This window comes from Anolis carolinensis, unplaced genomic scaffold, assembly GCF_035594765.1.
Source record: "Anolis carolinensis isolate JA03-04 unplaced genomic scaffold, rAnoCar3.1.pri scaffold_10, whole genome shotgun sequence".
Classification (NCBI taxonomy): Eukaryota; Metazoa; Chordata; class Lepidosauria; order Squamata; family Dactyloidae; genus Anolis; species Anolis carolinensis.
The window spans coordinates 27,755,078-27,781,823 of record NW_026943821.1 but is presented as its reverse complement, the minus strand read 5'-3'; the positions used below and the strand labels follow the sequence as shown (position 1 = coordinate 27,781,823).

Genomic DNA, 26,746 nt, shown 5'->3' with positions numbered 1-26,746 from the left:
TTTGTAGGGTTACACAATACAGTAGAGTCTCACTTATCCAACACTCGCTTATCCAACGTTCTGGATTATCCAATGCATTTTTGTAGTCAATGTTTTCAATACATCGTGATATTTTGGTGTGAAATTCGTAAATACAGTAATTACTACATAGCATTACTGCCTATTGAACTACTTTTTCTGTCAAATTTGTTGTATAACATATTTTGGTGCTTAATTTGTAAAATCATAACCTAATTTGATGTTTAACAGGCTTCTCCTTAATCCCTCCTTATTATTCAACATATTCGCTTATCCAACGTTGTGCCGGCCCTTTTATGTTGGATAAGTGAGACTCTACTGTAATTGGAAATGAAATGCAAAGGTATCGGAGACGGAGTGGAGAGGAAAATACATTGTGTGGGGGGAACCCTGCCCCATTGGCAGGATGGAAATAAGATTCATCTCCCGGTTGGTTTGTTTTCTGTGCATGGAAGAAGAGAAGGATGGCTGTCAGTCTCATCAGGCAACAGATTGTCTTGGGACACATTTTAAATACAGTAGAATCTCGCTTATCCAACATAAACAGGCCGGCAGAATGTACATAGAGGAAGCTAATAGACTGAAGGCAGGGAGGAAACGGATATAAATTTGGAACTTATAATATTTTTAGATGTACTATTCAAATAGAAGACTGTGACCCCTTATTGAAAATATATTATCTGAGAAATGATTATGAAAGACTAATAGATGAAAGTATTGCATAGTAGGCAACAAACACTTGCAATGTATGTATATTTGAATGAATGAAAATAAATAAACATTATGTATTTAAAAAATAAATAAACATGCCGGCAGAATGTTGGATAAGTGAAAATGTTGCATAATAAGGAGGGATTGAGGAAACGCCTATTAAACATCAAATTACATTATGATTTTACAAATTAAGCACCAAAACATGTTTTACAACAAATCGACAGAAAATGCAGTTCAAATACACAGTAACTTTTTTTTACAAATTTAGAACCAAAAAATTGCAATGTATTGAAAACATTGACTACAAAAACATTAAAATACTAAAAGACAAACTGCATTGGATGATCCAGAATGTTGGATAAGCAAAAGTTGGATAAGTGAGACTCGACTGTAACTGTTCTCCTTTGGAGTAAGGCTGATCTTCTGCACACTCAGAGCAAATGTAAAGACTTTAAATATTGGAGCACACTGAACATGTGCTTGGTAATGATATGGTGGAAGTGCAGGGAAATCAACTTTTCTGTTCTGGATGTTTAAAATAGTCTTCCGTTTTCAGATGAAAAAGTCATCCGACAAGCACTCCCTTCACATGACGTTTTCCGGGGTTTCCTGTGTAAGGAAGTGCCATCCCCCTTGACCTCCCGAGCGCAGATTCTTACGGCATAGCTAACTCCTATGGATTAAACTAGCTTTTGCCTCTTCCTACTCACTGTCCCATAAATAAGCTGTTTGTTAAAAGGAAATTTGTTAAAACTAGAGCTCTCATAATTTTCCAGCTGACACCACCATTGTCTAAGCTAGACGTGGGCAAATTTTGGACCTCCCTCCGGGTGTTTTGGACTTCAACTCCCACCATTCCTAACAGCCTCAGGCCCTTTCCTTTTGCCCCTCCGCCGCTTAAGCGGCGGAGGGGCAAAAGGAAGGGGCCTGAGGCTGTTAGGAATGGTGGGAGTTGAAGTCCAAAACACCTAGAAGGAGGGCCAAAGTTGGCCCAGGCCTGGTCTAAGCTAATTGAGAAAATTGGGAAATTGTCATTCATAAACCTCTGAGCAACTGAAGTTCATTTTCTGCCTGGCCTCCAAACATTTTTGTGATACTTGTGTCATTAGTGAAAAAAGTGGTTCAAATACAAACGCAAAGTTATATTCAATCCCATGTTTAATGCTGGGGTCTTCTATGACGTAGTGGTGATTATGTCCTGTTTATGAATGGTATGAGTAGATATTAAAAGGCATATCGGATGGGTATGAATCAATGTAGAATTTGGCTAGATTGTCCAGAAAATTGGGAAATGTTTGGGTACAGGTAGACAAATGCAAAGTAATCATTCACATATTGGACTCCAATCTGCTGAGAGAGTCAACTTCTGGAGCACAATTCATGTCCATGCACAATCACTTTCTTGTGAGAATAAAGTGAAGATGAAGAAAGACATGTACCCAACCCTTAACTTATTATAAGGTAGGAAATAATAATAATAATAATAATAATAATAATAATAATAATCATCATCATCATCATCATCATCACAGTGTCCTAGACACTTGGGAAGTGTTCGACTTGTGATTTTGTGATATGAAATCCAGCATGTCTATCTTGTTTGCTGTGTCATAAAATAATAATAATAATAATAATAATAATAATAATAATAATAATAACTTTATTTGTAGTCTGCCCTATCTCCCCGAGGGGACTCAGGGCGGCCGAGGGGACTCAGATATGTGTAGTAACCAGAAAAAGGAGTAGAAGCAGTGTTCATTGTGAATCATTCATACCTGAATAAACCAGGCATCATGCACAGTTGCTTGCATCACTCACGGCTATTCTGAATCATATGGGAGTTTCAGTTTATGAATGGGTTCGGGCCTGTTCTTTATCAGAAGAGGGATTCCACCTTGGGGATATGTCTAAAAGGAGTGCGGTTTTCTTTCATGACAAAGAGACAGAAAGAGAACAGTGTGTGAGAGTGTCACACCTCAGGTTAGTTTCACCTTGCTAAATACACCAGGCTGCACACAGGTTGAAGTCTTTTGTAGTTTATTAGGAAATAGAATATAAATAGTTCTTTAAAAGTAAAGTTCCAAAAGATTGTTGCAAAACAAGGCTTTAAAGAATAATCCAAGAAATCATAAGGAATAAACAAAGTCCCATTAGAGCATGACAAAGTCCCTTGAACATGAACACACAAAGGCTGCAAGATAATCCAGGAAAACGGGAGCTTGCTTCTTGGCTTGAACGAAAAGTTGCTTTGACAAAGATTTGTCTCCAAACACACTGTTTTAATACCCTTTGCAAAGCATGAAAGCATTTCTTCGGCCTCAGACCTCCTTCTTATTTGCTGTTCTCACACTCCTTCGAACCCAGAATTCCAAACAGTCAGCTCGATCTAGAGATTCCATTCCATCAAGGACAACCTGCTCATTAGCATCTGTCTGCTTGCTATCACACTGAGAACTGTCCTCCTTTTCTGAGTCAGTTTGCACCTGGCTAGTTTCAGTACCATCAACATCATTCCCCGCTGGGAGGTGGTACTTGAGACATAAGTTCCAATGGATCATTTGGGCCACACAGTTGTGCCTCTGTTTGTAGTCTGTCTGTGCGATTTTCTTACAGCTGAGGATATGATCAATGGTTTCGTCGGTTTCCTTGCAGAGTCTGCATTTTGGGTCATCAGCTGATTTTTCGATCTTGGCCTGAATTGCCTTTGTCCTGATGGCTTGCTCCTGGGCTGCAAGGATCAGGCCTTCTGTCTCCTTCTTCAGGGTCCCATTCGTGAGCCAGAGCCAGGTCTTCTTATCAGCTTTTCCTTCAATTTTGTCAAGGAACTTTCCATGCAATGTTTTGTTGTGCCAGCTGTCAGCTCTAGTTTGTAGTGCGGTTTTCTTGTACTGATTCTGCTCTAGTTTGTAGTGCAGTTTTCTTGTACTGGTTTTATTATTATTATATTATTATTATTCTATTGTGGGCAACAGCCAGAACGCCTGCCTAAAGTAGCAAATTCTGGTCTATGTTTTTGTAGAATCTGTCATTTGCTTCTTAGATAATATATTTGTGTGTGTTTTTTTTTAAGTCGGAGTTATATTTTCCCACCAATCCGTTTTCTCCCCCGTTCTCTTTTCCTTTTTGAAAACGGAGGCTGCCAGAGCATTAGGTGGAGTAGAAGGGTGATATTGTGTGGCTTTCCTGAGATTGTTGCTGTTGGCCCAGAAGGCTTTCTTTTCTTGGTTAATAGGAAGGAAATGCTAACAAAGTGTGGCTTTTCTGATAGGTTAGATCATTTCATCTGTTTCTCTCTGCAGGTCTTATTGCGGAAAATAATTTTTGTTTAAGATAGATGTCAGTGGTTTAGAGCAGGCCTGGGCAAACCTCGGCCCTCCAGGTGTGTTGGATTTCAACTCCCACAATGTTAGGATAAATAAATGTTTGGAGTTGTAATGAAGTATGAATGTTTGGTTTACAGATGTTATGTTTAATTGTGTGTTTGTGTTTTAAAAGGGTAAATATTACAGTTATTGCATCTCAGCACGCAGAGGCTGGTTGCCATGATGAAGTAGGCGGAGCCAACTGCCGGTTTGTTGAAGAAATGCAGAGTTTAAAAAAAGGGATTCAGTCTGTGCTCTGATGAGGCACAGGGAAGATTGATCTTAGGTTGAGGGGATCAAAGGGACTCAATTGCCCATTTTGAGTCGGTTTAAAATAAGTTTGGTGACTTATTTAATGAAGTCTGTGTCCTGGTAAGGAACAGAGAATCTGTGATCGTATATCACAGGGTGACTGCGGTTTAAAAGTAGTAGAAGGAAGAAGTTCTAACTACTTTAAGTAATAAGAAGTGACACTTTAGGGAGTTTGTCTTACCTCATTCTAGCATTGTAACTGTTAATAAAAGTGCCTCTAAGTGAGAAACATCTTTTGTAACCACTAAGCTCTGTGCCTGAATAAACTTGTTATTGTTCCTCCAACATCTAAGCCTCTGTCGCATATATTATAAACCAAGTTACGTTACCATCTAAAGTGAATAAGAAGAAAGAAAAAAAAGTTTAAAAGGTCTCCTCTCTGAGTCTTTGGTGACTGCATCTTCACAAATTGGTGGCAGCGTTATTAATTAAATTCCTTACAATTTGGTGGTATAGTGGTTATTAATTCTTTACAGGAGGCCAGGCAGAAAATGAACTTCGGTTGATCAGAGGTTTATGAATGACGATTTTCTAATTTTCTCAATTAGCTTAGGCCAAGCATGGGCCAATTTTGGCCCTCCTTCCAGGTGTTTTGGACTTCAACTCCCACCATTCCTAACAGCCTCAGGCCCATTCCTTTTGCCCCTTTTGCAAAAGGAATGGGCCTGAGGCTGTTAGGAATGGTGGGAGTTGAAGTCCAAAACATCTAGAAGGAGGGCCAAAGTTGGCCCAGGCCTGGTTTAGAGTTACTATATATAGGGCTTTACGGGCCATGATCAGCACTTTGAAGTTCTCCCGTGTAAACAGACTGGCAGCGAACGAAGCTGTTGTATGAAAGGGTCTTCAATGCTTTGTTGTTAAAAAGAATTGTCAAATGCAGTTCTGTATTTAAATGCTTCTGTTTTTCTTTCTGTCTTTGTAGCCGAGGAGGTGGATCACCCATCGCAGGATACTGGGATGGTGACTGAGGTTCTGGAATCTGGCGACGCAACCCCTCCGTCAAAGAGAAGGAGCAAGTTTGCAGGTTTTGGCAAAATCTTTAAACCTTGGAAATGGAGGAAGAAGAAAGCCAGTGGCAAGTTCAAGGAGACGTCGGAAGGTAACTAACCCAGGATTCACCGATGTTTTCTTCTCCAGCCCAAGCAGATTTTTGTGTGTGTTGGAAACACAGGACAGCTCTGCCCTTTTCTGCTCCCAGAGCCAAAGATAACAGAGGCAGCAGATCTTAGATCTGAACGACGACTACTAATTGCAGTCTAAATCCAGGCAGTTGCTTCCAGATATCCTTCCTCTGCTGGCTCTCTGAAGTTCTGCATGCCACAGACCATTCTGGAAGTGGTAGCCCAAAAAGTAACTTTCTCAAGCTCTGATAACAAAAATTATGTAAACAGTAATAATAATAATAATAATAATAATAATAATAATAATAATAATAACTCAGCCGCTATCAGGACCTCAAGATTGAACTTCAAAGACTCTGGCAGAAACCAGTGCAGGTGGTCCCGGTGGTGATGGGCACATTGGGTGCCGTGCCAAAAGATCTCAGCAGGCATTTGGAAACAATAGACATTGACAAAATCACGATCTGCCAACTGCAAAAGGCCACCCGACTGGGATCTGCACGCATCATCCGAAAATACATCACACAGTCCTAGACACTTGGGAAGTGTTCGACTTGTGATTTTGTGATATGAAATCCAGCATATCTATCTTGTTTGCTGTGTCATAATAAAATAATAATAATAATAATAATAATAATAATTATTATTATTATTATTATTATTATTATATTTTTAAACCCCACCACCATCTCCCCAGAGGGACTCGGGGCGGCTTACAGATATAAAGCCAGCATACAGTGATATCAAATACAAATATCAGATACAAAAACACTCAAATAAATTTAAAAGGCATTAAAAAAATGACAATCATTGTAAAACACATGAAAAACACAGCAATAAAAACATAAAATGAGCTGGGCAACATTTGCAGCCAACATGGGCACTGTATTCCACCACATCTGAAGTCCCCGAATTGAAAGTTAGCCTACTTCTTAGACAGATTTAGGACCCTTCCACACAGCCATATAACCCAGAATATCAAGGCAGATAATCCACAATATCTGCTTTGAACTGGATTATCTTGAGTCCACACTGCCATAAAATCCAGTTCAGTATGAATTTTATACAGCTGTGTGGAAGGCAACATAGTCTGCCTTTCTCACAGGAAACAAAGACTCAAGAAAGCTCACTTTAACATTAAATAGAATAGGTTCCAACCACTAAGACATAACTAAATTGCCATTATAAAACCACCCTTCTTGATACTCATTTAATAGATGATGGGGCAGCACCTGTAATACAGTCAATGGAAAAAACAGTCATGTTGTACCGCCACCCCCACCACCCCCACCCTGGCCTGTGTTCTGAAGTGTTGTTTCTTTCCTTTCGATTTAATGCCAGTTTTAGAGCGAAAGATTTCAATGCGAAAGCCCAGAGAGGAGCTCATTCAGAGAGGCGTTCTGTTGGAAGATCTTGAACAGGGTGAGTTTTTACCCCTTTCTTGGAGGACCTCGGTATGTTTTGCTTTGCTATGAAGACCGTTCTGGATGCCCTCCACCCCTGCCCCACGGCTATTTTGCTCCTTCTGTACCAACGTGATTGTTTAGTCCTCCTTCTGCAATTTTCAGAGTTGGCATGAGCCAACTTCAGCCTTCCAGGTGTTTTGAACTTCAACTCTCACTATTCCTAACAGCCTACTGGATGTTAAATAAATCATGTTCTGAAGTTTGAGGATTTTTTAAATCTAACATGCTGGCTGTATTTTATTTATTTATTTATTTGCTAAATTTATATTCCGCTCTTCTCACCCAAAAGGGGACTCAGAGCGGCTTACAAATCAAATGAACAAACAATATATTATTAGCATAGCACAATATAAGCATTAAATTACTATATTGTTAAATTACTACCGTTTCCCTGAAAATAAGACATCCCCAGAAAATAAGACCTCGTAGAAGTTTTGCTGAATTGCTAAATATAAGGCCTACCCCCAAAAGTAAGACCTAGTAAAGTTTTTGTTTGGAAGCATGCAGGATCGGTAAATGTACATAAATAAAGGTAGTAACAAGAAATAATAATAATGCAATAATAACTTTATTCTTGTATCCCACCTCCATCTCCCAGAAGGGACTCAGGGCAGTTTACACAGGGACAAGCCCACCAACAACATAAATTTACATACAAACAGAAATTTAAAACAGTAATTTAAAAACAGTATAGCAATAAAATATAATATAGAAATTTTCATTTTTTAAAAATTCAACCATAAATGTGAATTCTTCTTTGTGGAAAAATAATACATCCCCTGAAAATAAGACCTAGCGCATCTTTGAGGGCAAAAATTAATATAAGGCACTGTTTTATTTTCGGGGAAACAGGGTAGTAGGCACAGCTTGACAACTAAATGGAAGAGGGTAGAGTGCTTGGCGTAATGGTTAATCCAGCTCTGCTTTTAGCACGACGTAGACTTCTCTCTCATGTTCTCAGTGTACTTTCCTCTCTTCCCTCAACCTAAAACAGAAAGAGGCAAAAGCAAAGGAATTGCCCATTTATATGATACTAGCTGTGCCCGGCCACGCGTTGCTGTGGCAAAGTGGTGGTGGTATTGGTTAAAAATTGTTGTGTAATTTTTATTTGACGTTATTTGCATTTTTTAAATTAATTTTATTGTAAGTTATATTTTTATTTATTATATTTTATTATTTTCTTGTATTATTTTTAGTTATTTTCTGTTATTATAGTATTTTATTGTATCAATTTTTTAGTGTTTTTTATTGGGTTGCTAGGAGACCAAGTTGGAGGAGCTTAGCCTTCTAACTGGCAGCAATTGGATAAAAGCAATTATTGCTCTCTCTCTAATTAGGACTTTATTTTTCTTTTATTTTAGTTGTATCAACCTAGAGGCATGGATGATGGGTTGTGTTGTCAAATTTCGAGGTTGGGGGGCCTGTAGTTTTGTTGTTTTGTGGGTCGCCGTGATGCCATCACTCTTTTATATATATAGATGTGTGAAGTCCAGAGTGCTGTGGTTCTGCTTGTATTCTTTTTCCTGCCTGTAAACACACGTGTGCATGATATAAGCAGCATTTGAGGAATTGCAAGTAGGGAGACATTATGGAGCGTTTTTCTTTCCAATTGCTATTAATATTGACATAGTCCATTAATTCTTGTGCTACAGAGACCTGCTGGCCTGTCCAGTTTGTGAAGGATGCAAACTTTTGTGTCTTCGTTTGGTTGTTTATTGGATTTTTGCTCAGATCTCTAGTCAAAACAGACTCCCGGGGCACACAAAGGGAAAGCAATGGAGGAGAGAAACTGATTCAGCCATTCTTGGGAGTGTTGAGGTGTGTTCGAGCAGCTGGAATCCGGAGGGAGGGCCTCCCACATGCCATTGAGGCCCAGCCATGATGCAGGAAGTGTGGCAAGGGAAAGGTCTTAAAGTTTCCCAACAAGCTTCCCGTGTTAGATTGGGAATGGGAAGAGAGAAATAACCAGAGCTTGGAAAATTTGCTTTCTGGGATTATAGCTCTCCGGGCCTGTGGCCATGCTGTTTGGGAATTCTGGGAGATGTGCTGCAGGATGGCCCTCCCATGGAAACAAAGCTTTTGCAGTTCAAATAATGTTTTCCATATTGTTATGACAAAACCAATTAGGAAATGACACTTACGGCCCAGGAACAAAAATTGTGTTACATCGTGTTATTTATTCAGCATGGTTGGAAATGAACATGGCATGGGTGTTGTAGGCCAAGCTGTTTTATAATCAGCACATTTACATTTTAAACATTTAATGAGCCCATTAACTATACCAGGGGTCCCCAAGCTACGGCCCAGGGGCCACATGCGGCCCATCAAAGCCATTATCCGGCCCCCACGGCACAAAAGCTGAAGGGGGTTGGCTAAATGACCCAAGGGGGCTCTTCCAACCCTCTTTTATTATTATTATTATTATTATTATTAATAATAATAATAATAATAATAATAATAATAATAAGTCTCACTTAGTGCACTTTGATCAGCCCATCCTTATGATGTGTTTTAACTTTGTCTTATTAATGGTTTGATTTTAATCGTATGTTTTAATTTTTCATTTGTGCGTTTTCGGTATTTGATGTTCTTGTATGTATACTCTTTTGCATTTGTAAGCCGCCCTGAGTCCCCTGCAGGGAGATAGAGGCGGGGTACAAGAATAAAATAATAATAATAATTATTATTATTATTAACATTGAGACTGGGAGGCCATCTGTCAGGGGTGCTTTGCTTGTGCTTTTGGTCCACAAAGACAGAAAGGGGTTGGGATAAATATGTTGTTGTTGTTGTTGTTGTTGTTGTTGTTGTTGTTATTGCTTGGTAGCCACCTGGCCTACTATAGTCTGGCCCTTCAACGGTCTGAGGGATCATGAACTGGCCCCCAGTTTTAAAGGTTTGGGGACCCCTGAACTATACTTTCAGGGCCATTAGATGAATTCATATATATTTTTAATCTGCCCTTTAGTTGATTCTAAAATGTTTTTCCTTATTTTTAAATGGAAGAGAAATATAGCATTGAGACCCTGTTATGATGCAATTTTTTTCTTTTATTTTCTTGTGCATTGTGTGACATAGTGCTATAATCCAATAATACCAGAGTGGAATATTATGTTTAGCCGGAGTGGGCAAAGGGCAACCTGGAGGCGCACCATGTTCAAACATGTTTTGCCCCAGATGCCATCTGGTGGCTTCTGTGTGAAGGACTCGTTAATCGAAGCCTCGTTTAAAGGGAAAGCTTAGGAAGCTCTTTTGTTGCGGAGGAGCATTTATCACAATGTGTTGTTGAAGGCTTTCATGGCCTGAATCACTGGGTTGTTGTGAGTTTTCAAGGCTGTCTGGCCATGTTCCAGAAACATTCTCTCCTGACGGTTCTCCCACAGGCAGGCAACCTCGGAGGTTGTGAGGTCTGTTGAAAGCTAGGCAAGTGGGGTTTATATACAATATCTTTGGAATGTCTTCCCCAGGGATAGCCTTCCAATATGCAGACTCAATGCCTGTCTGACAGACATCTATTGCTCTTAGTGGCTCTTCCTTTCCGGCCTCTTTTCAACTCAAATGTGCCTGATGTGTTCTTACTTCATTCTCCTTCCCAAACGCATACAGATGGAGAAGACCCAGACAAATTTAACCACGCCAGCTTGAAAAATGGACATACCATCCCCATTGATTCTGGAATGGTCAACCTTGCCCACCTGGAAGAAGAGACTGGAAAAAGAGCGAGTCTTAAAAAGCCCATTCCTTCCGAAGAACCGAAGAAATTGCCAGGTAAGGAGCTGAGGGCTAGGACCAACACTCTCTGATAAATGAATTTATTGGAAGTTCAGCAGCTTAATCTGCTGCGCTGCTGGAGGCTCCCCCTATAACCCCTATATAGGCACAGAAATGTATTTGCAAAAGAAGTGTCTCTCTTAAAATGCAAATGATGTAGTTATACAGAAGTGTAACCTGAGATGAAATAATGTTTTCTAAATATTGCTGTTAACACCATTTTTTAAAATGCTTTGCAGGAACATTCAGCAGTGATGCCAGTTCAGAAGAGAGACAAAACCACGATCCCCATCCCGGGAAACAGCCTCTGCTTCCTCCCAAGCGGCCGGTGTCGTCGTCTTCTCAGGAGGCCACGGATGTGCAGGCCAGAGACCTTGGCCCTCCCAGCAGCACTGCAAGGACTATGCCTTCCTCGACAGCTCCCACCACGACAACAAAAGCAGCGCATTTTCCCGTTGCGCCTTCCCCGGCCCCCAGGACTGTGCTCCCTGTTCTGGCAAATGCGCACTCGACGACGGCTGCCGTGAACTCTGCTGTGCCTGCAAAACAGCCTCCCATCCCGCCTCCCAAGCCAGTGAATAGGAATAGCAACCCCTTGATAGGTAAGTTCCTTGGGCTTTGCTTCACCTCTAGGTCCCTCCTTATTTATTTATTTTTAATAATAATAATAATAATAATAATAATAATAATAATAATAATAATAATAAACTTTATTTATACACCTCCACCATCTCCCCAATGGGGACTCGGGGCGGCTTACATGGGGCCATGCCCAAAACAATACAATATAAACAGCATATAAAAGAACAACACATCACAACACAATAAGCAATACAATAAATAATAATATCCATTACAAAATAAATCATGGAAACAATGAAAAACAAGGGCGGACCACATGAACATTAAGTTAAAACTTGGGGTGAGAGAGACATAAGAATAAAAATTAATTGATACAAGTTCCATGGGAATGGGAAGAAATTTGAAAGCATATTGCAAAGTGAGCAAAACCAGGTCTGCTCATGTCGGCTTTCCGCTTTTTAAAATGTTGGGGCTGACATTACATTATTTGATCGCTATAAAAGACTCCTTGATTTGCTCCTTTGCAAAAGTGCTCATCGGCTTAGTGGTGATGATTGAATATGTGCAATAGATAGTAACAGACCTCAGCGTGTGCCTGTTTGTGCTTTCTTCACTGTTCACCGTACACAATGATACATAGAAATGGGAAGTACATGGAGAATCCTAACTTTAATATCCAGTCGTATGTCTTTACACTTCATAGCTGGTCTTCCAAATCTTTACGTCTTTTGCTTTCTTTAATGTAGTCTGAATAGTGAGCAGACCAAAGTATGGCAAATCCCAAATTATTTCATACAATTTGTTTCAATGGGTTTTAAATACTATTTATGTTTAATCTTGTTTTAATGTTTGTATATTTGTGTAGCTGAAATGGTTATGCTGATGCTTTTATGTTAAGCTGCTTTGAGTTCCCTACGGGGCAATAAAGTGGAGTATAAATAAATATAGTAGTAGTAATAATAATAATAATAATAATAATCAACGCGCATCATCCAAAAATACATCACACAATCCTAAATGCTTGGGAAGTGTTCGACTTGTGATTTTGTGATACGGAATCCAGGATATCTATCTTGTTTGCTGTGTCATATTAAAATAATAATAATAATAATAATAATAATAATAATAATAATAATAATAATAATAATACATCACACAGTCCTAGACACTTGGGAAATGTTCGACTTGTGATTTTGTGATACGAAATCCAGCATATCTATCTTGTTTGCTGTGTCAGACTATGTTGTTGTGTCAATAATAATAATAATAATAATCCTCCAGCCAGCATGCCCAGAAGGTGTTTTTCCTAATGATTGGGGCTCTGGAATTACAGACTAAGTAGTTACTTTTCCAAGTTACTTTTCAGAGTTTTATTTTGTGAGAAGTCTGTCATGTTGTCGCTTGATTTGATTAAGCTACATTCGTCCCCCTTTAAACCTTCCTTTGAGTTCAGTTGCCCTTTCACTGAGATTGCAGTAGGTTTGTGGGTTTTTTTTTTTTAGTTTGCATTTGGGGAAAAGATTTAGGGCAGAAAAGTTGTGATGCTCTACTTTTGTAGCCAAGGCCTCTTTACCTGGCAAGTGGCTGCAGGAAGGAACGCGACCTTGGCTACAAAAGTAGAGCGCTGCATTTTTTCCTGTCCTAAATCTTTTCCCAAAATGGCAAAAGCTATTGCAATCTCAACAATGAAAAAAAAAATTAAAACCAGAGGAAGGTTTAAAAGGGCAGCAGTGTCGCTCACGTATTTCTCTTGCAGCTGCAGACTGCAAGGTGAAATTGTAAGCAAATCTTGTGAACTCACATCTGTTTTGGCTCATTTGCTTAGAATTTTGTATTGCTTAATATATTTGTATGTGGCCTAGATCAGCGTGATCCAACCTGCATACAGCCCACCAATTCATTTTTGTTAGTCCTTGCCCTTCTTACTGGAAAATAGTTTAATTATGTAATTAAATATTAGTATTCTATTAATAATAATAGGTAAAGGTAAAGGTTTCCCCTGACGTTAAGTCTAGTCATGTCTGATTCTGGGGGTTGGTGCTCATCGCCATTTCTAAGCTGAAGAGCCGGCATTGTCCGTAGACACCTCCTAGGTCATTTGGCCACTGGCATGACTGCATGGAGCGCCGTTACCTTCTCGCCGGAGCAGTACCTATTGATCTACTCACATTGGCATGTTTTTGAACTGCTAGGTTGGCAGGAGAAAGGTGTATGGTAGCTTCAGCATAAACATAAACATAATAGTAATAATAATAATGATAATGAGAAGAGTGAACACCCCGTTGCATTGGATAGACAATATCAGCTCTAGATTATTACATATAATAATAATATACTTTTTTTTTACTGCCGGAGCGGTACCTATTGATCTACTCACATTGGCATGTTTTTGAACTGCTAAGTTGGCAGGAGCTGGAGCTAACAGCGGCCGCTCCTGCCGCTCCCGGGGCTTGAACCTGGGACCTTTCGGTCTCCAGCTCAGTGCTTTTAGCGCACTTTGCCACCGGGGCTCCATTAATAATATTATTATAATATTAATAATAGTATTTGGCAACCCCTCTGACCCCCCCTCGCAACCCATCCAGGGGTCCCGTCCCCCAGGTTGAGAAATGAGATTAAACTGCATTAGATTAAAAGCAGTAGCTTACTCTCTGTCTCTCTCTTTCCTTTTCCAGCTGAATTATCTCAAGCTATTTCGAGCGGCACGGCCCTGTCAAAGCCCTCTCCGCCTTTACCCCCCAAGAGGGGTGTCCCCCTGAACCCATCGGAATCAGCAGCCACTCCCAAGTCGCCGAACGAAAGGGTCGTGCCGCCCTACCCTTCCTCGCTGCCGCCGTACATGTTCCCGCCTCACTCCCCCTCCCCCCTGTCGCCCCCTTTGCCCCCCCACATCGCCTCCGAGGCCCCGTACGTGCCCCCACCACCGACCTCCCCCCACGAGGCAGAGCCCCCCGTGGCCACAGAACCGTGGGCCTCGGCCCCGCAGGATGGCCTTCCAGTGGCCGACCTGGCCAGGCGGTTGCCCGAGCAAGGATCCCGGGAGCCCCACGGGGTCCCCCGTCTGCCCCAGCTCCCGCTGCACATCCGCATCCAGCAGGCGCTGACCAGCCCCCTGCCGGCCACCCCGCCGGCCGAGGGCTCCTACCGGGCCCACTCCCTGCTCTTTGAGAACGACGGCTACGGCGAAGACAACGGGAGCCTGGCCAGGACGAGATCGCTGCCCGTGACCATTGAAATGCTGAAAGTGTGAGTGGCTTTTGGGCTCCTTTCTCTTTCATTCACATCCCTTCTGCAGATCAAGGTTAACTGACCTGAAGTTTGCAAAATGATGATAATAATAATAATAATAATAATAATTGTTTGCTGTGTCATAATAAAATAATAATAATAATAATAATAAGGAAGTGATCCTTACATTCCTTGTTGTTACCATATATACTCGAGTATAAGCCGACCCGAATATAAGCCAAGGCACCTAATTTTACCACAAAAAAACATTGACTCCAGTATAAGCCGAGATACCAATAAAATTACATTAATTGAGGCCTCAGTGGTTTAAATGTTTTTTGAATTTTTACATCAAACTGTAATTTAAGATATGACTGTTCAACTCTGATTAAATCATTATTCTCATCTTCTTCAATGTAAATGTGCTTATGTATCCTTTTAATAATAATAGAGTGAAATAATAAATGTAATAATACAGTAGAGTCTCACTTATCCAAGACTCGCTTATTCAAGTTTCTGGATTATCCAAGCCATTTTTGTAGTCAATGTTTTCAATATATTGTGATATTTTGGTGCTAAATTCGTAACTATAGTAATTACAACATCCCATTACTGCGCATTGAACTGCTTTTTCTGTCAAATTTGTTGTATAACATGATGTTTTGGTGCTTAATTTGTAAAATCATAACCTAATTTGATGTTTAATAGGCTTTTCCTTAATCCCTCCTTATTATCCAAGATATTCGCTTATCCAAGCTTCTGCCGGCGCTTTAGCTTGGATAAGTGAGACTCTACTGTAATAATAAATGCAGTAAAATAATAAATGTAATAATAAATGCAGTAAAATAATAAATGTAATCATAAATGCAGTAAAATAATAAATGTATTAATAATAATAAAAATAGAGTAAAATAAATGTAAAAGTAACAACAATAATAGAGTAAAATAATAAATATAATAATAATAATAATAATTAATATAGTAAAATAATGAATGTAATGATACCAATAATAATAGGGAAAAATAATAAATATACCACATATACTTGAGTATAAGCCGACCTGAATATAAGCCCACCAGGATCCAAGCCGAGGAGGTTTTTTTTTCAATCCTAGAAAAGGGCTGAAAAACTAGGCTTATACTTGAGTATATACAGTATTTATAATTCTATTCTCTGTTGTTAGTCCAGATGATGAGGAAGAGGACCAAGAAGAAGCCGTTCATCATTCCAATTCTTCCAATTCCGGCGTTTACATTGGAGACTCCCCGACCGTTACCGTCATTCCCAGGCTCATTCTTCAGACGGTTCAGGATGAAGAGGAGGGTCCGAGCGATTCGGACTCCGAGGGACCAATTCTGTATAAGGAGGAAGAGGAGGACGAGGAGGAGGACGACGAAAGCCATAACAGTAAGGCTGTGGTTGAAATCATGTCAAGATGCACAATAATAATAATAATAACAATGACAACAACTTTATTTTTGTATCCCACCTCTATCTCCCCGAAGGGACTCGGGGTGGCTCACCTGGGGACAAGCCCAGCAACACAAGTTAAAAGTTTTAAGTTATTTTAACTTTTGTAAGATGTGTTATTATACTGTGATTTTATTGTGTTGCTGTTTTTATTCATGTAATACTGTTTTGGGCTTGACCCAGTGTATTATTGTTATTGTTGTTATTATTATTATTATTATTATTATTATTAAAAACACAGAACAATCAACAATCAATTAAGAACATTAACAGTAGGAGACGTTGTTTTCAAGTAGCGGGAAGTTGTGAGAGAAAATTCCTCTATACGTTGTAGCTTGTCCCATGGCTACTATGCCATCCTTTTGCCTTCACCAATCGAAAGGAGATCATCTATTGGGGTTTTTTTAACAGCGAATGGGAGTTGTGACTGGTGGGAAATCAATCTGTAATATTTTTTACATTCATTATGAACCATTGCCCAATATTTCTCTGTTTTTTCACAAGTCCACCATAAATGATAATATGACCCTTCTTGCTTTTTACATTTCCAGCAATTATTATCTACATTTTTGTACATTATCCCCAATTTTTTTGGTGTAATATACCAACGGTGCAGCATCTAAATCATTTAAATCTGCTGCATATGTATATTTTAGGCATTTAGTCCATATCCATTCCCATTCATTCAAATTTATTGTTCTTCCAATGTTCCTTGCCCATATAATCATTGAATTTTTTTTAATCTCTTCTGTTTCAGTTGCCCAGCCAATTAACTTTTCATAGATTTTTGATATTATGTTATGTAATGTTTGTGTTGCTTTTATGACTGTAAACCGCCCTGAGTCCCATCCGGGAGATAGGGCGGAATATAAATAAAGTTTTATAATAATAATAATAATAATAATTATTATTATTATTATTATTATTATATTGTTTTCTTTTCTTTCTCCGGTATATTGTCCCAAAATTCTTTTTTCTCTGTAAATCCAATTTTTATATCCTCCTTGAAATATTCCTTAATTTGTCTATATTGAAACCATGAAACCTGTTTGAATTGTTGAGATATTTCTTCTTGGGATTTTACTTGAAATATATTATTTCTTTTAACTAAAATGTCTTTATAACTAGGCCAATTTACCCATCCCAAAAGTCTTCTGTGATTTGCTTCCAAAGGGGAAATCCACATTGGGGTCTTAGTATATAAATAATTTTTATATTTATTCCAAATTTTTATGAGTGTAGATCGAATAAAATGATTGCCAATTTTTTTTTCCAATTTTGAAATTTATGGATTGTGTTTTAACCTATGTTACGGTTGGGCTCGTCCCCATGTGAGCCACCCCGAATCTCTTCGCGGAGATGGTGGTGGGATATAAGAATAACATTATTATTATTATTATTCTGTCTCCCTCTCAAGCGGCTCTGGCCAATAAAGTGAAAAGGAAAGATACCCTGGCCATGAAACTGGGCAGCCTGGCCCCGCAGCGGGAATCCCTGGGAGAGAACACGTTTCCTCGAAAGAGCAAGGAAGAATGGAACGAAATCCGGCAGCAAATTGGAACAACACTCACCAGGTAGGAAAGGCAGAAAAAGAAATGTTAATGAGACCTAGATGGAAACTTCAGGGCACATTTGGAAGCATCCCAGGGAAAACATAGTCTTTTTACCCCTTGATGTCATTTGGATTTCCACAAAGAATGAGTGCAACTATGATCCTCAGTATCTTTAAGCATCAATGGTCCTTCAACATTGGTTCTCGAGATGCCAGGGATGTCTGACAGTATCAAGGATTCTGGGAATTGAAGTCCAGAACATCTGGAGAACTAAGGGTTGAAAACTACTACAGTAGAGTCTCACTTATCCAACGTTCTGGATTATCCAACGCATTTTTGTAGTCAATGTTTTCAATACATCGTGATATTTTGGCGCTAAATTTGTAAATACAGTAATTACTACATAGCATTTCTGTGTGTTGAACTACTTTTTCTGTCAAATTTGTTGTCTAACATGATGTTTTGGTGCTTAATTTGTAAAATCATAACCTAATTTGATGTTTAATAGGCTTTTCCTTAAGCTCTCCTTATTATCCAACATATTTGCTTATCCAACGTTCTGCCGGCCCGTTTACGTTGGATAAGCGAGACTCTACTGTATTAGGAACTAAGGATGCTTGATGGTGCATAGGAATCTAGGAATGTATTAAAAGCAATGGAACCGCTTTCTGAAAAGACAGGCCCTTGAATTCAACATAGAGAAATATCACCCTTGCTGTTGGAACAGAGTTGTGAAGCATCTATTAACATATATGCAGATTATTATTTATTTATTTATAGTATTTATATTCCGCCCTTTTCACCCCGAAGGGGACTCAGGGCGGGTCACATTACACATATAAGGCAAACATTCAATGCCTTAACATAGAACAAAGACAGAGACAAACGCAGGCTCCGAGCTGGCCTCGAACTCATGACCTCTTGGTCAGAGTGATTTGTTGCAGCTGGCTGCTCACCAGCCTGAGCCACAGCCCGGACCTAGGTTTACAGGCTAGATTACAGGCTAGGTTTTTAAAAAGTAACATAGATATTGCTTTAGAGATTCTCAGTGCCTATGGATTGCAGTGTTTCTGTTCAGTTGCAGCAAGTGCTTTAACTGTGTGTTTCTTCTCCTCTTCCTTTCCAATCAGGCGGCTCAGTCAGAGGCCGACACCAGAAGAACTGGAGCAAAGGAATATACTCCAGCGTGAGTAACCGCTCTTTGAAGCTTCCCGTATTTATATTTGCTAAACTTGCTTCTGTTTCGTGTCTCTGAGTGTTTTGACTGCCATTGTTTTCTCACCTTCCTATCGTAGCTGGCTCTGCTTGGAGCTACTGTCCACATTATCTGCAAGATGTGGTTTTATGGTTTTCTAGGTGCAAACTATTATCTCTGATCCCGATCCCAAGTACAGAGGACAGGTTTCGTTTGCTGCTCCCTCCATGCAGCATTTTTGCCACCACACCTGTGCCTCTCACAGACTATTTACATTTAAATTCCCAGGGGCCTCTGTGCTCTGATCTATATATATAAAAGAGTGATGGCATCACGGCAGCGGACAAAACAACAAAAGTAAACACCCCACAACCTTGGAAATTGACAGCACAACCCCTCATCCATGCCTCTAGGTTGATACAACAAAAAGAAAAGAAAAATAAAGTCCTAATTAGAGGGAGAAGAATAATTGTTTTTATCCAATTGCTGCCAGTTAGAAGGCTAAGCTCCGCTCACTTGGTCTCCTAGCAACCCACTCAGCCCAGGGGACCCTTTATCTTAACTACCACCAATTCCTCAATACTTTATTTCCCATACCACCATACTTTGCCACAGCAACGCGTGGCTGGGCACAGCTAGTATCTTATATCATTGGACAAAAGAGGGATGTATGGCTTGGTGGGGTGTGCAGAGAGGCAATGAACCCTCTGGACAAATGATTATTCTGTGATTCCTATCGGTCCTTCGGCCACCCCACGGAAGCAGAAGAGCCAGGAGCAGCATTATTTATTTACTACATTTATATCCCGCTCTTCTCACCCCGGAGGGAACTCAGAGCAGCTTACAAATCAAATGTACATACAATATATTATTAGCATAGCACAATATAAGCATTAAATTACTATATTGTACTATATCATTTTATGGTAATATTATAGTTTGAATGCAACAAGCAACCACTTTGAGTTACAGTAGAGTCTCACTAATCAAAGCCTCGCTTATCCAAGCCTCTGGATTATCCAAGCCATTTTTGTAGTCAATGTTTTCAATATATAGTGGTATTTTGGTGCTAAATTCATAAATACAGTAATTACAACATAATATTACTGCCTATTGAACTAGTTTTTCTGTCAAATTTGTTGTATAACATGATGTTTTGGTGCTTAATTTGTAAAATCATAACCTAATTTGATGTTTAATAGGCTTTTCCTTAATCCCTCCTTATTATCCAAGATATTCGCTTATCCAAGCTTCTGCCGGCCCGTTTAGCTTGGATAAGTGAGACTCTACTGTACTTTTCACACCTAGCTGGTATGAATGTATCTGAGTATTATGTATATATATATTCTGAAATTATATCCCCCACATTTCTAGTCAACCTTTTATATAAATACTAATCCCGTAGAAGCCATTTGATCAATAGATGCATCACTGAATCAGTGTGTCTGTTAGGAGCCGCGGTGGTGCAGTGGGTTAAACCCTTGTGCCACCTGAACTGCTGACCTGAACATTGGCGGTTTGAATCCTCGAGACAGGGTGAGCTTCCGCCTGTCAGCTCTAGCTTGAGGGGACATGAGAGAAGCCTCAGTGCAGGATGATAACACATCCAGGCATCCCCTGAGCAATGTCTCTGTAGACTGCCAATTCTCTTACACCAGAAGTGACTTGCAGTGTGTTCTCAAGTCACTTCTGACACGATAAAAAATGTTGTTAAACAATCAAACAAAGGACTGTTACATTCACAGTAGAAACAATATTTTTCTCTTGAAGGATGAATTTACTCCTCTTCTCATAAACAATAAATGTTCTTTAGTTCTTTGATTGTTCCACATACACAAATTGAGTCCTCTTCTTATATATAATGATTGTTCTTGTTTCTTTATTATGGATAGTAGTCTGCAAAACCACAACCGGTTTCAACTCAAAAGAGTCTTCTTCAGGTGGATTGTAGTCCTTTTTTCAGTTGGTTTTTTTTTTTGAGTTTTTAAAATGTGGATCAGAAAGATCTGAGTTTTAAACGCGCATACTCTGCAAACAGTTTGATTCCAATGCGAGTATCAACAACGCCTTTTGTATCTGTTTTCATATTGATGTATTGAACTAAATTTAGGTTTAATGATTTCTGTATTACTGTAATAGTGGATACTTGTCTTTGTAGTTCCAGGGAACCCATTTTCTTTTTTGGTATGATAAAAATTGAGTCTGTCTCAGTTTTCATTCATTTCTATCTTAAGAAGCCCTTTTTAACTTCACTGAAGTTCTCTTTTCTTTTTTTTCTTGGCAGAAAAAAATGAGGCTGACCGCCAGGCTGAAAAGCGGGAGATCAAGCGGAGGCTTACCAGAAAGGTACTGACCCATTGCAAGGGTCGCCACCCCCAATATCTGGGGTTGCGACCACTGAGACATGTTTTATATGGGTGGGGCACTGTTACATTTGTTCAGCAGTCCAGGTGTATTGGCTGCATGACAAGAGATGGGTCATTGGGGTGCGAAGGAGTGCTTGAAAGAAGTCATATAAGAGAGATATCTCAAACCATGTGGAACTTTTTGTAAATGGTCTTTGTTCACATTACATGAAGCCAAATCAGTTCTACAGGAGGGCACGGGACTGCGCAGTTATACCTACTAAGGCAGGGAGCCCCAAACTTTTAAAACTGGGGGCCAGTTCATAATCCGTCAGACCGTTGGAGGGCTGAACTATAATTGGCCACCAAGCAATAATAATAATAATAGTAATAATAATAATAATAATCCCAACCCCCTTCTGCCTTTGTGGGCCAAAAGCACAAGCAAAGCACCCCTGACAGATGGCCACCCAGCCTCAATGTTAATAATAATAATAATAAGAAGAAGAAGAAGAAGAAGAATAAAGAGGGTTGGAAGAGACCCCTTGGGCCATTGAGTCCAACCCCCTTTTGCCTTTGTGCACCAAAAGCACAAGCAAAGCACCCCTGACAGATGGCCACCCAGCCTCAATGTTAATAATAATAATAATAATAAGAAGAAGAAGAATAAAGAGGGTTGGAAGAGACCCCTTGGGCCATTGAGTCCAACCCCCTTTTGCCTTTGTGCACCAAAAGCACAAGCAAAGCACCCCTGACAGATGGCCACCCAGCCTCAATGTTAATAATAATAATAATAATAATAATAATAATAATAATAATAATAATAATAGTTTGCTGTGTCATAATAAAATAATAATAATAAAAGAGGGTTGGAAGAGACCCCTTGAGTCATTTAGTCCAACCCCCTCCTGCCTTTGTGCTGTGGGGGCCGGATAAATGGCTTCGATGGGCCGCATGTGGCCCGCGGGCTGTAGTTTGGGGACCCCTGTACTAAGGCAAAGCAACTGAGTAAACACTGCCACGGATTAGCCTCTGCCGTGGCGTAAGGCCCATGCATAGCAGATCGTGTGTCTGGCTCATCCAACATCATTTCTCTCTGCCTTTCAGCTGAGTCAAAGGCCGACCGTGGCCGAACTCCAAGCCAGGAAGATTCTGAGGTTTCACGAATACGTGGAGGTGACCGACGCCCAGGACTACGACAGGCGAGCAGATAAGCCGTGGACAAAGCTGACCCCTGCGGACAAGGTGAGGTGTGCCATGCTCGCCATGCTCTTCACCTCATTTCGCTGCACTCGTACATCCCAACGGTCCCTTGTCTTGTTTCCAGCTCTGCTGGCTTCTCCCAGCCAAAGAACTCCCGGTTCCTCAACACAGTCCACTTTTTCTCCTCTGGATCCCTTCAAGCAAGCTATTGTATTGTGTCAATACTAATACTAATAATAATAATAATAATAATAATAATGTATGACACAGCAAACAAGATAGATATGCTGATACGAAATCCAGCATATCTATCTTGTTTGCTGTGTCATACAATAATAATAATAATAATAATAATAATAATTATTATTATTATTATTATTATTATTATTAAGTGGGTGGAAAGTATTGGCGTGGGGCGAGGGCTGCCTGGCTGTTGGCACTTGAGCTGATGGGACTTCTTTGACCTCTCGCCCAGGCGGCCATTCGGAAGGAACTGAACGAGTTCAAAAGCTCCGAAATGGAAGTCCACGAGGACAGCAAACAGTTCACACGGTACGTATGACGAGCACCAACCTTTGTCTGTTTCTTTTGTAACCAGAAGCCAGGTTAAAATGGCAGCTGGTATACCAAGCATTGGGCATGCCTTTGTCCTCTTGGAACCGGGCATTTAGGTCAATTAAGGGATCATCTGTGTACTCATGTTGTGGGAGTTGGGAGTCCCCGAAGTGCTATGTGTTGTGGTCCTCTCTGAGTGGTTAGACTCAATTTAACCCTCTCTGGGGGAGATTCCACCAAAATGCAGCAGAGTAGCAAAAGCAAAGCTTTCAAATGCAACAGTTACTTACACGGGGCGAGCAAAGAGAAGCCTTTGACCATTTAGGATGGCAATGGACTGCAGAGTCTCAGTTCAAAAAGTATTTATTCAGGTAAAAAGAACTCCATTGTAGATAGAAAGGCTTGGGAGCTGTCTAGTCTACTCTAGACTGGTTTCTAAGGAAAAATAAGAAAGGAGAAATAACAAACATCTACATAGTTACATCTTGCCAGGAGAGACAGCAAGATCATCATCATCATCATCATTTAATTACTTATTAATCGCCCTCCATCCAAGATGCTCTAGGCCCCAAACTAAGGCCCGGGGGCCGGATGCGGCCCATCGAAGCCATTTATCCGGCCCCCATGGCACAAGGGCAGAAGGGGGTTGGGCTAAATGACCCAAGGGGTCTCTTCTTCTCTTACAACCATTATTATTATTATTATTATTATTATTATTATTATTATTATTATTATTATTATTATTATTAACATTGAGGCTGGGTGGCCATCTGTCAGGGGTGCTTTGCTTGTGCTTTTGGTGCACAGAGGCAGAAGGGGATTGGACTCAATGGCCCAAAGGGTCTCTTCCAACCCTCTTTATTATTATTATTATTATTATTATTATTATTATTATTATTATTATTAACATTGAGGCTGGGTGGCCATCTGTCAGGGGTGCTTTGCTTGTGCTTTCGGTGCACAAAGGCAGAAGGGGGTTGGACTCAATGGCCCAAAGGGTCTCTTCCAACCCTCTTTATTATTATTATTATTATTATTATTATTATTATTATTATTATTATTATTAACATTGAGAGGCTGGGTGGCCATCTGTCAGGGGTGCTTTGCTTGTGCTTTCGGTGCACAAAGGCAGAAGGGGATTGGACTCAATGGCCCAAAGGGTCTCTTCCAACCCTCTTTATTATTATTATTATTATTATTATTATTATTAACATTGAGGCTGGGTGGCCATCTGTCAGGGGTGCTTTGCTTGTGCTTTCGGTGCACAAAGGCAGAAGGGGATTGGACTCAATGGCCCTAAGGGTCTCTTCCAACCCTTTTTTTTATTGTTGTTGTTGTTAGTAGTATTAATTATTATTGCTCGATGGCCAACTATAGTCTGGCCCTCCAACGGTCCGAAGGATCGTGAACTGGCCCCCTGTTTAAAAAGTTTGGGGACCCCTGATCTAGGCGATTTACAAGATAAAATTGTAAAGGATAAAAATACATACATACAAATATTGATAAAATTAACATAGATTAAAATCTCTAGTAAAGAGCCAGATGCTGCTTGTTAGCTAGAAGAACCAAGGGAGAAGAAAGAACCAAATGGTTTATTGGGGCCATAAAAGGCATTCTGACCAATGAGAAGTTAGTGTCCCTGGAGATTCACATTTCTACTAACTTCAAAGTAAGGGATGTGACGTAAACAGGATAGAGGGAAACACAGTAAAGCCTGTCTAGACCTGCTTTGGAAACAGGGAAAGGATTCCCTCAATCTAACTCTCTCATCTATCTGACTACATTTAGACTTGAGTCCTCCAGGGTGATTCCCAACAATATGGAGTGTTGTTCTTCTCTGTTCCAGGTATCACCGGCCGTGAACGTTCCAGAAAACGCCCGAAGAGGAGAAGCCTTGGAACGCCCGCTGTTTGCTTCTCCCAAGTCGCAAAAGGCCTTGAGGCCACGATTTGCCTTGATTCCATATCCAGGGAACGGAGACAGGCCCAAAAGGAGCCTTGCGTTGGGAGGAGTTTGCCTCAAGTGCCATCCGATCGATCTCACAAGAAATGCAAACACGAAACGCGGTGCCTTGGACAGCGATACAGCAATATCCCTTTTTTATTGGTAGCCAGCCAGGCGTCCTGGACAGTTCCAACATACGTGCGGACGGTGCCCTTTTAATTCTGTTTTACTGTAAATAATGCGGACAGATTCACGTGATATCCCTTTTCACCCACCTCAAGGAAGTGAAAGAACACTGGAGCCGGTGGGAAGGAGGTGTGTCTGCGTATGTGTGCGTTTGCTCTGTACAAAACTCAACGTAAGTATGTTACCTTAGCAGGAAAACGGACACTTTAATAGAGATCTTTGGGGAATTTATGTTTGTCTTTATATGTACATAATATACAAAATCACTACTGACCGGTTTTGTGTCATCCTGTGGAGGACTTGCATATCTAAATATTTTTAATTTTTATTTTTACCATGGATGACAAAAGCCTTTGGCCCAAATGTTGTTGAGAGAGAGAGTCCTTGTGTTGTCGAAGGCTTTCATGGCCGGGATCACAGGGTTGTTGTATGTCTTTCGGGCTGTGTGGCCATGTTCCAGAAGCATTCTCTCCTGATGTTTCGCCCACATCTATGGCAGGCATCCTCAGAGGTTGAGATATGGTATCCAAACCTCACAACCTCTGAGGATGCCTGTCATAGATGTGGGCGGAACGTCAGGAGAGAATGCTTCTGGAACATGGCCACACAGCCCGAAAGACATACAACAACCCAGAGTCCTTGTTGTTGTTTATTTTACTTTACATTCATGCCTGTGTAACGGGAACTGCAAATGCGTTGTCGAAGGCTTTGATGGCCAGAATCACTGGGTTGCTGTGACTTTTCCGGGCAGTCTGGCCATGTTCCAGAAGCAGCATTCTCTCCTGATGTTCCTCCCGCATCTACGGCAGGCTTCCTCACAACCTCAGAGGATGGCTGTCGTAGATGTGGGCAAAATGTCAGGAGAGAATGCTTCTGGAACATGGTCAGAGGAACAGCAAAGCCTGCAACACATTCCCTCAGGAAGCAATGGCAAGGAATATACTCTTGCCATTTCGTTATTTTTTTTTGTCTTCATGTGTGTATAGCTGGCCTGGGCCAACTTGGGCCCTCCAGGTGTTTTGGACTTCAACTCCCACCATTCCTAACAGCCTCAGGCCCCTTCCTTTTGCCCCTCCGCCGCTTAAGCGGCGGAGGGGCAAAAGGAAAGGGCCTGAGGCTGTTAGGAATGGTGGGAGTTGAAGTCCAAAACACCTGGAGGGCCCAAGTTGGCCCAGGCCTGGTGCATAGCCATAACTTTCCCCTACTTTGGACCAACTGAATTTAAATGGAAGTTGGTCCTGACTAGTGCTTTAGTGGAAATTAATGGGAAACAATTCAAGATGCAAACAAACTTCTACTTGCTGGAGTTCTGCCTTCTACGTAACCGTTGCCTCCGGTCATCTTCCCCAAACTCAAGGGCTGCCTCCACACCTTTGCACCCTCATTCCATCCCACTTCCGACTGACCTCTTCTTCCCTCGCCCCTTTTGTGTACCTGAGCTGTGATATGAGTGACATGGATCTCTCCCGTCATGTGGAGGAGTGACATTTGGCCTTGGTCCCATCACAGCTGCTGTTGGGAGGCCAAGGGGTGGGCACTGCTGGATTCTAGATGGTGTACAAAATCTCTGTAGATTAAATCATTGCGTTGTATATCAGTCTTCCAATCAAGATTTTATGGAATAAATATTTCTAGAAAAAGGGTTGCACTTAAATTTCTTTGCCCCGTCCGTCTTAACCCGAGAACATCTACTGGTTATTCCTATTCCAACTGTAGAATA

General features: G+C 40.6%; 1 protein-coding gene across 4 annotated transcripts in view; it reads left to right on the top strand.

The window, feature by feature from the left end:
* phactr4 (phosphatase and actin regulator 4) overlaps positions 1-26,668 on the top strand; it is a 50,000-nt gene extending 23,332 nt beyond the window's left edge. For 3 of the 4 annotated variants that reach the window (XM_062962305.1, XM_062962308.1, XM_062962304.1), the window contains 12 exons: positions 5,329-5,505; positions 6,869-6,949; positions 10,600-10,761; positions 11,004-11,366; positions 14,022-14,592; positions 15,759-15,982; positions 17,463-17,619; positions 18,729-18,784; positions 21,078-21,139; positions 22,246-22,383; positions 22,817-22,893; positions 24,743-26,668. In XM_062962305.1, the coding sequence (XP_062818375.1) occupies positions 5,329-5,505; positions 6,869-6,949; positions 10,600-10,761; positions 11,004-11,366; positions 14,022-14,592; positions 15,759-15,982; positions 17,463-17,619; positions 18,729-18,784; positions 21,078-21,139; positions 22,246-22,383; positions 22,817-22,893; positions 24,743-24,758 (2,084 nt within the window). In that variant the 3' untranslated portion in view covers positions 24,759-26,668. The remainder of the gene's footprint in view (positions 1-5,328; positions 5,506-6,868; positions 6,950-10,599; positions 10,762-11,003; positions 11,367-14,021; positions 14,593-15,758; positions 15,983-17,462; positions 17,620-18,728; positions 18,785-21,077; positions 21,140-22,245; positions 22,384-22,816; positions 22,894-24,742) is intronic. The other variant, XM_062962309.1, reaches the window with a different exon arrangement.
* Positions 26,669-26,746: the final 78 nt, after the last annotated feature.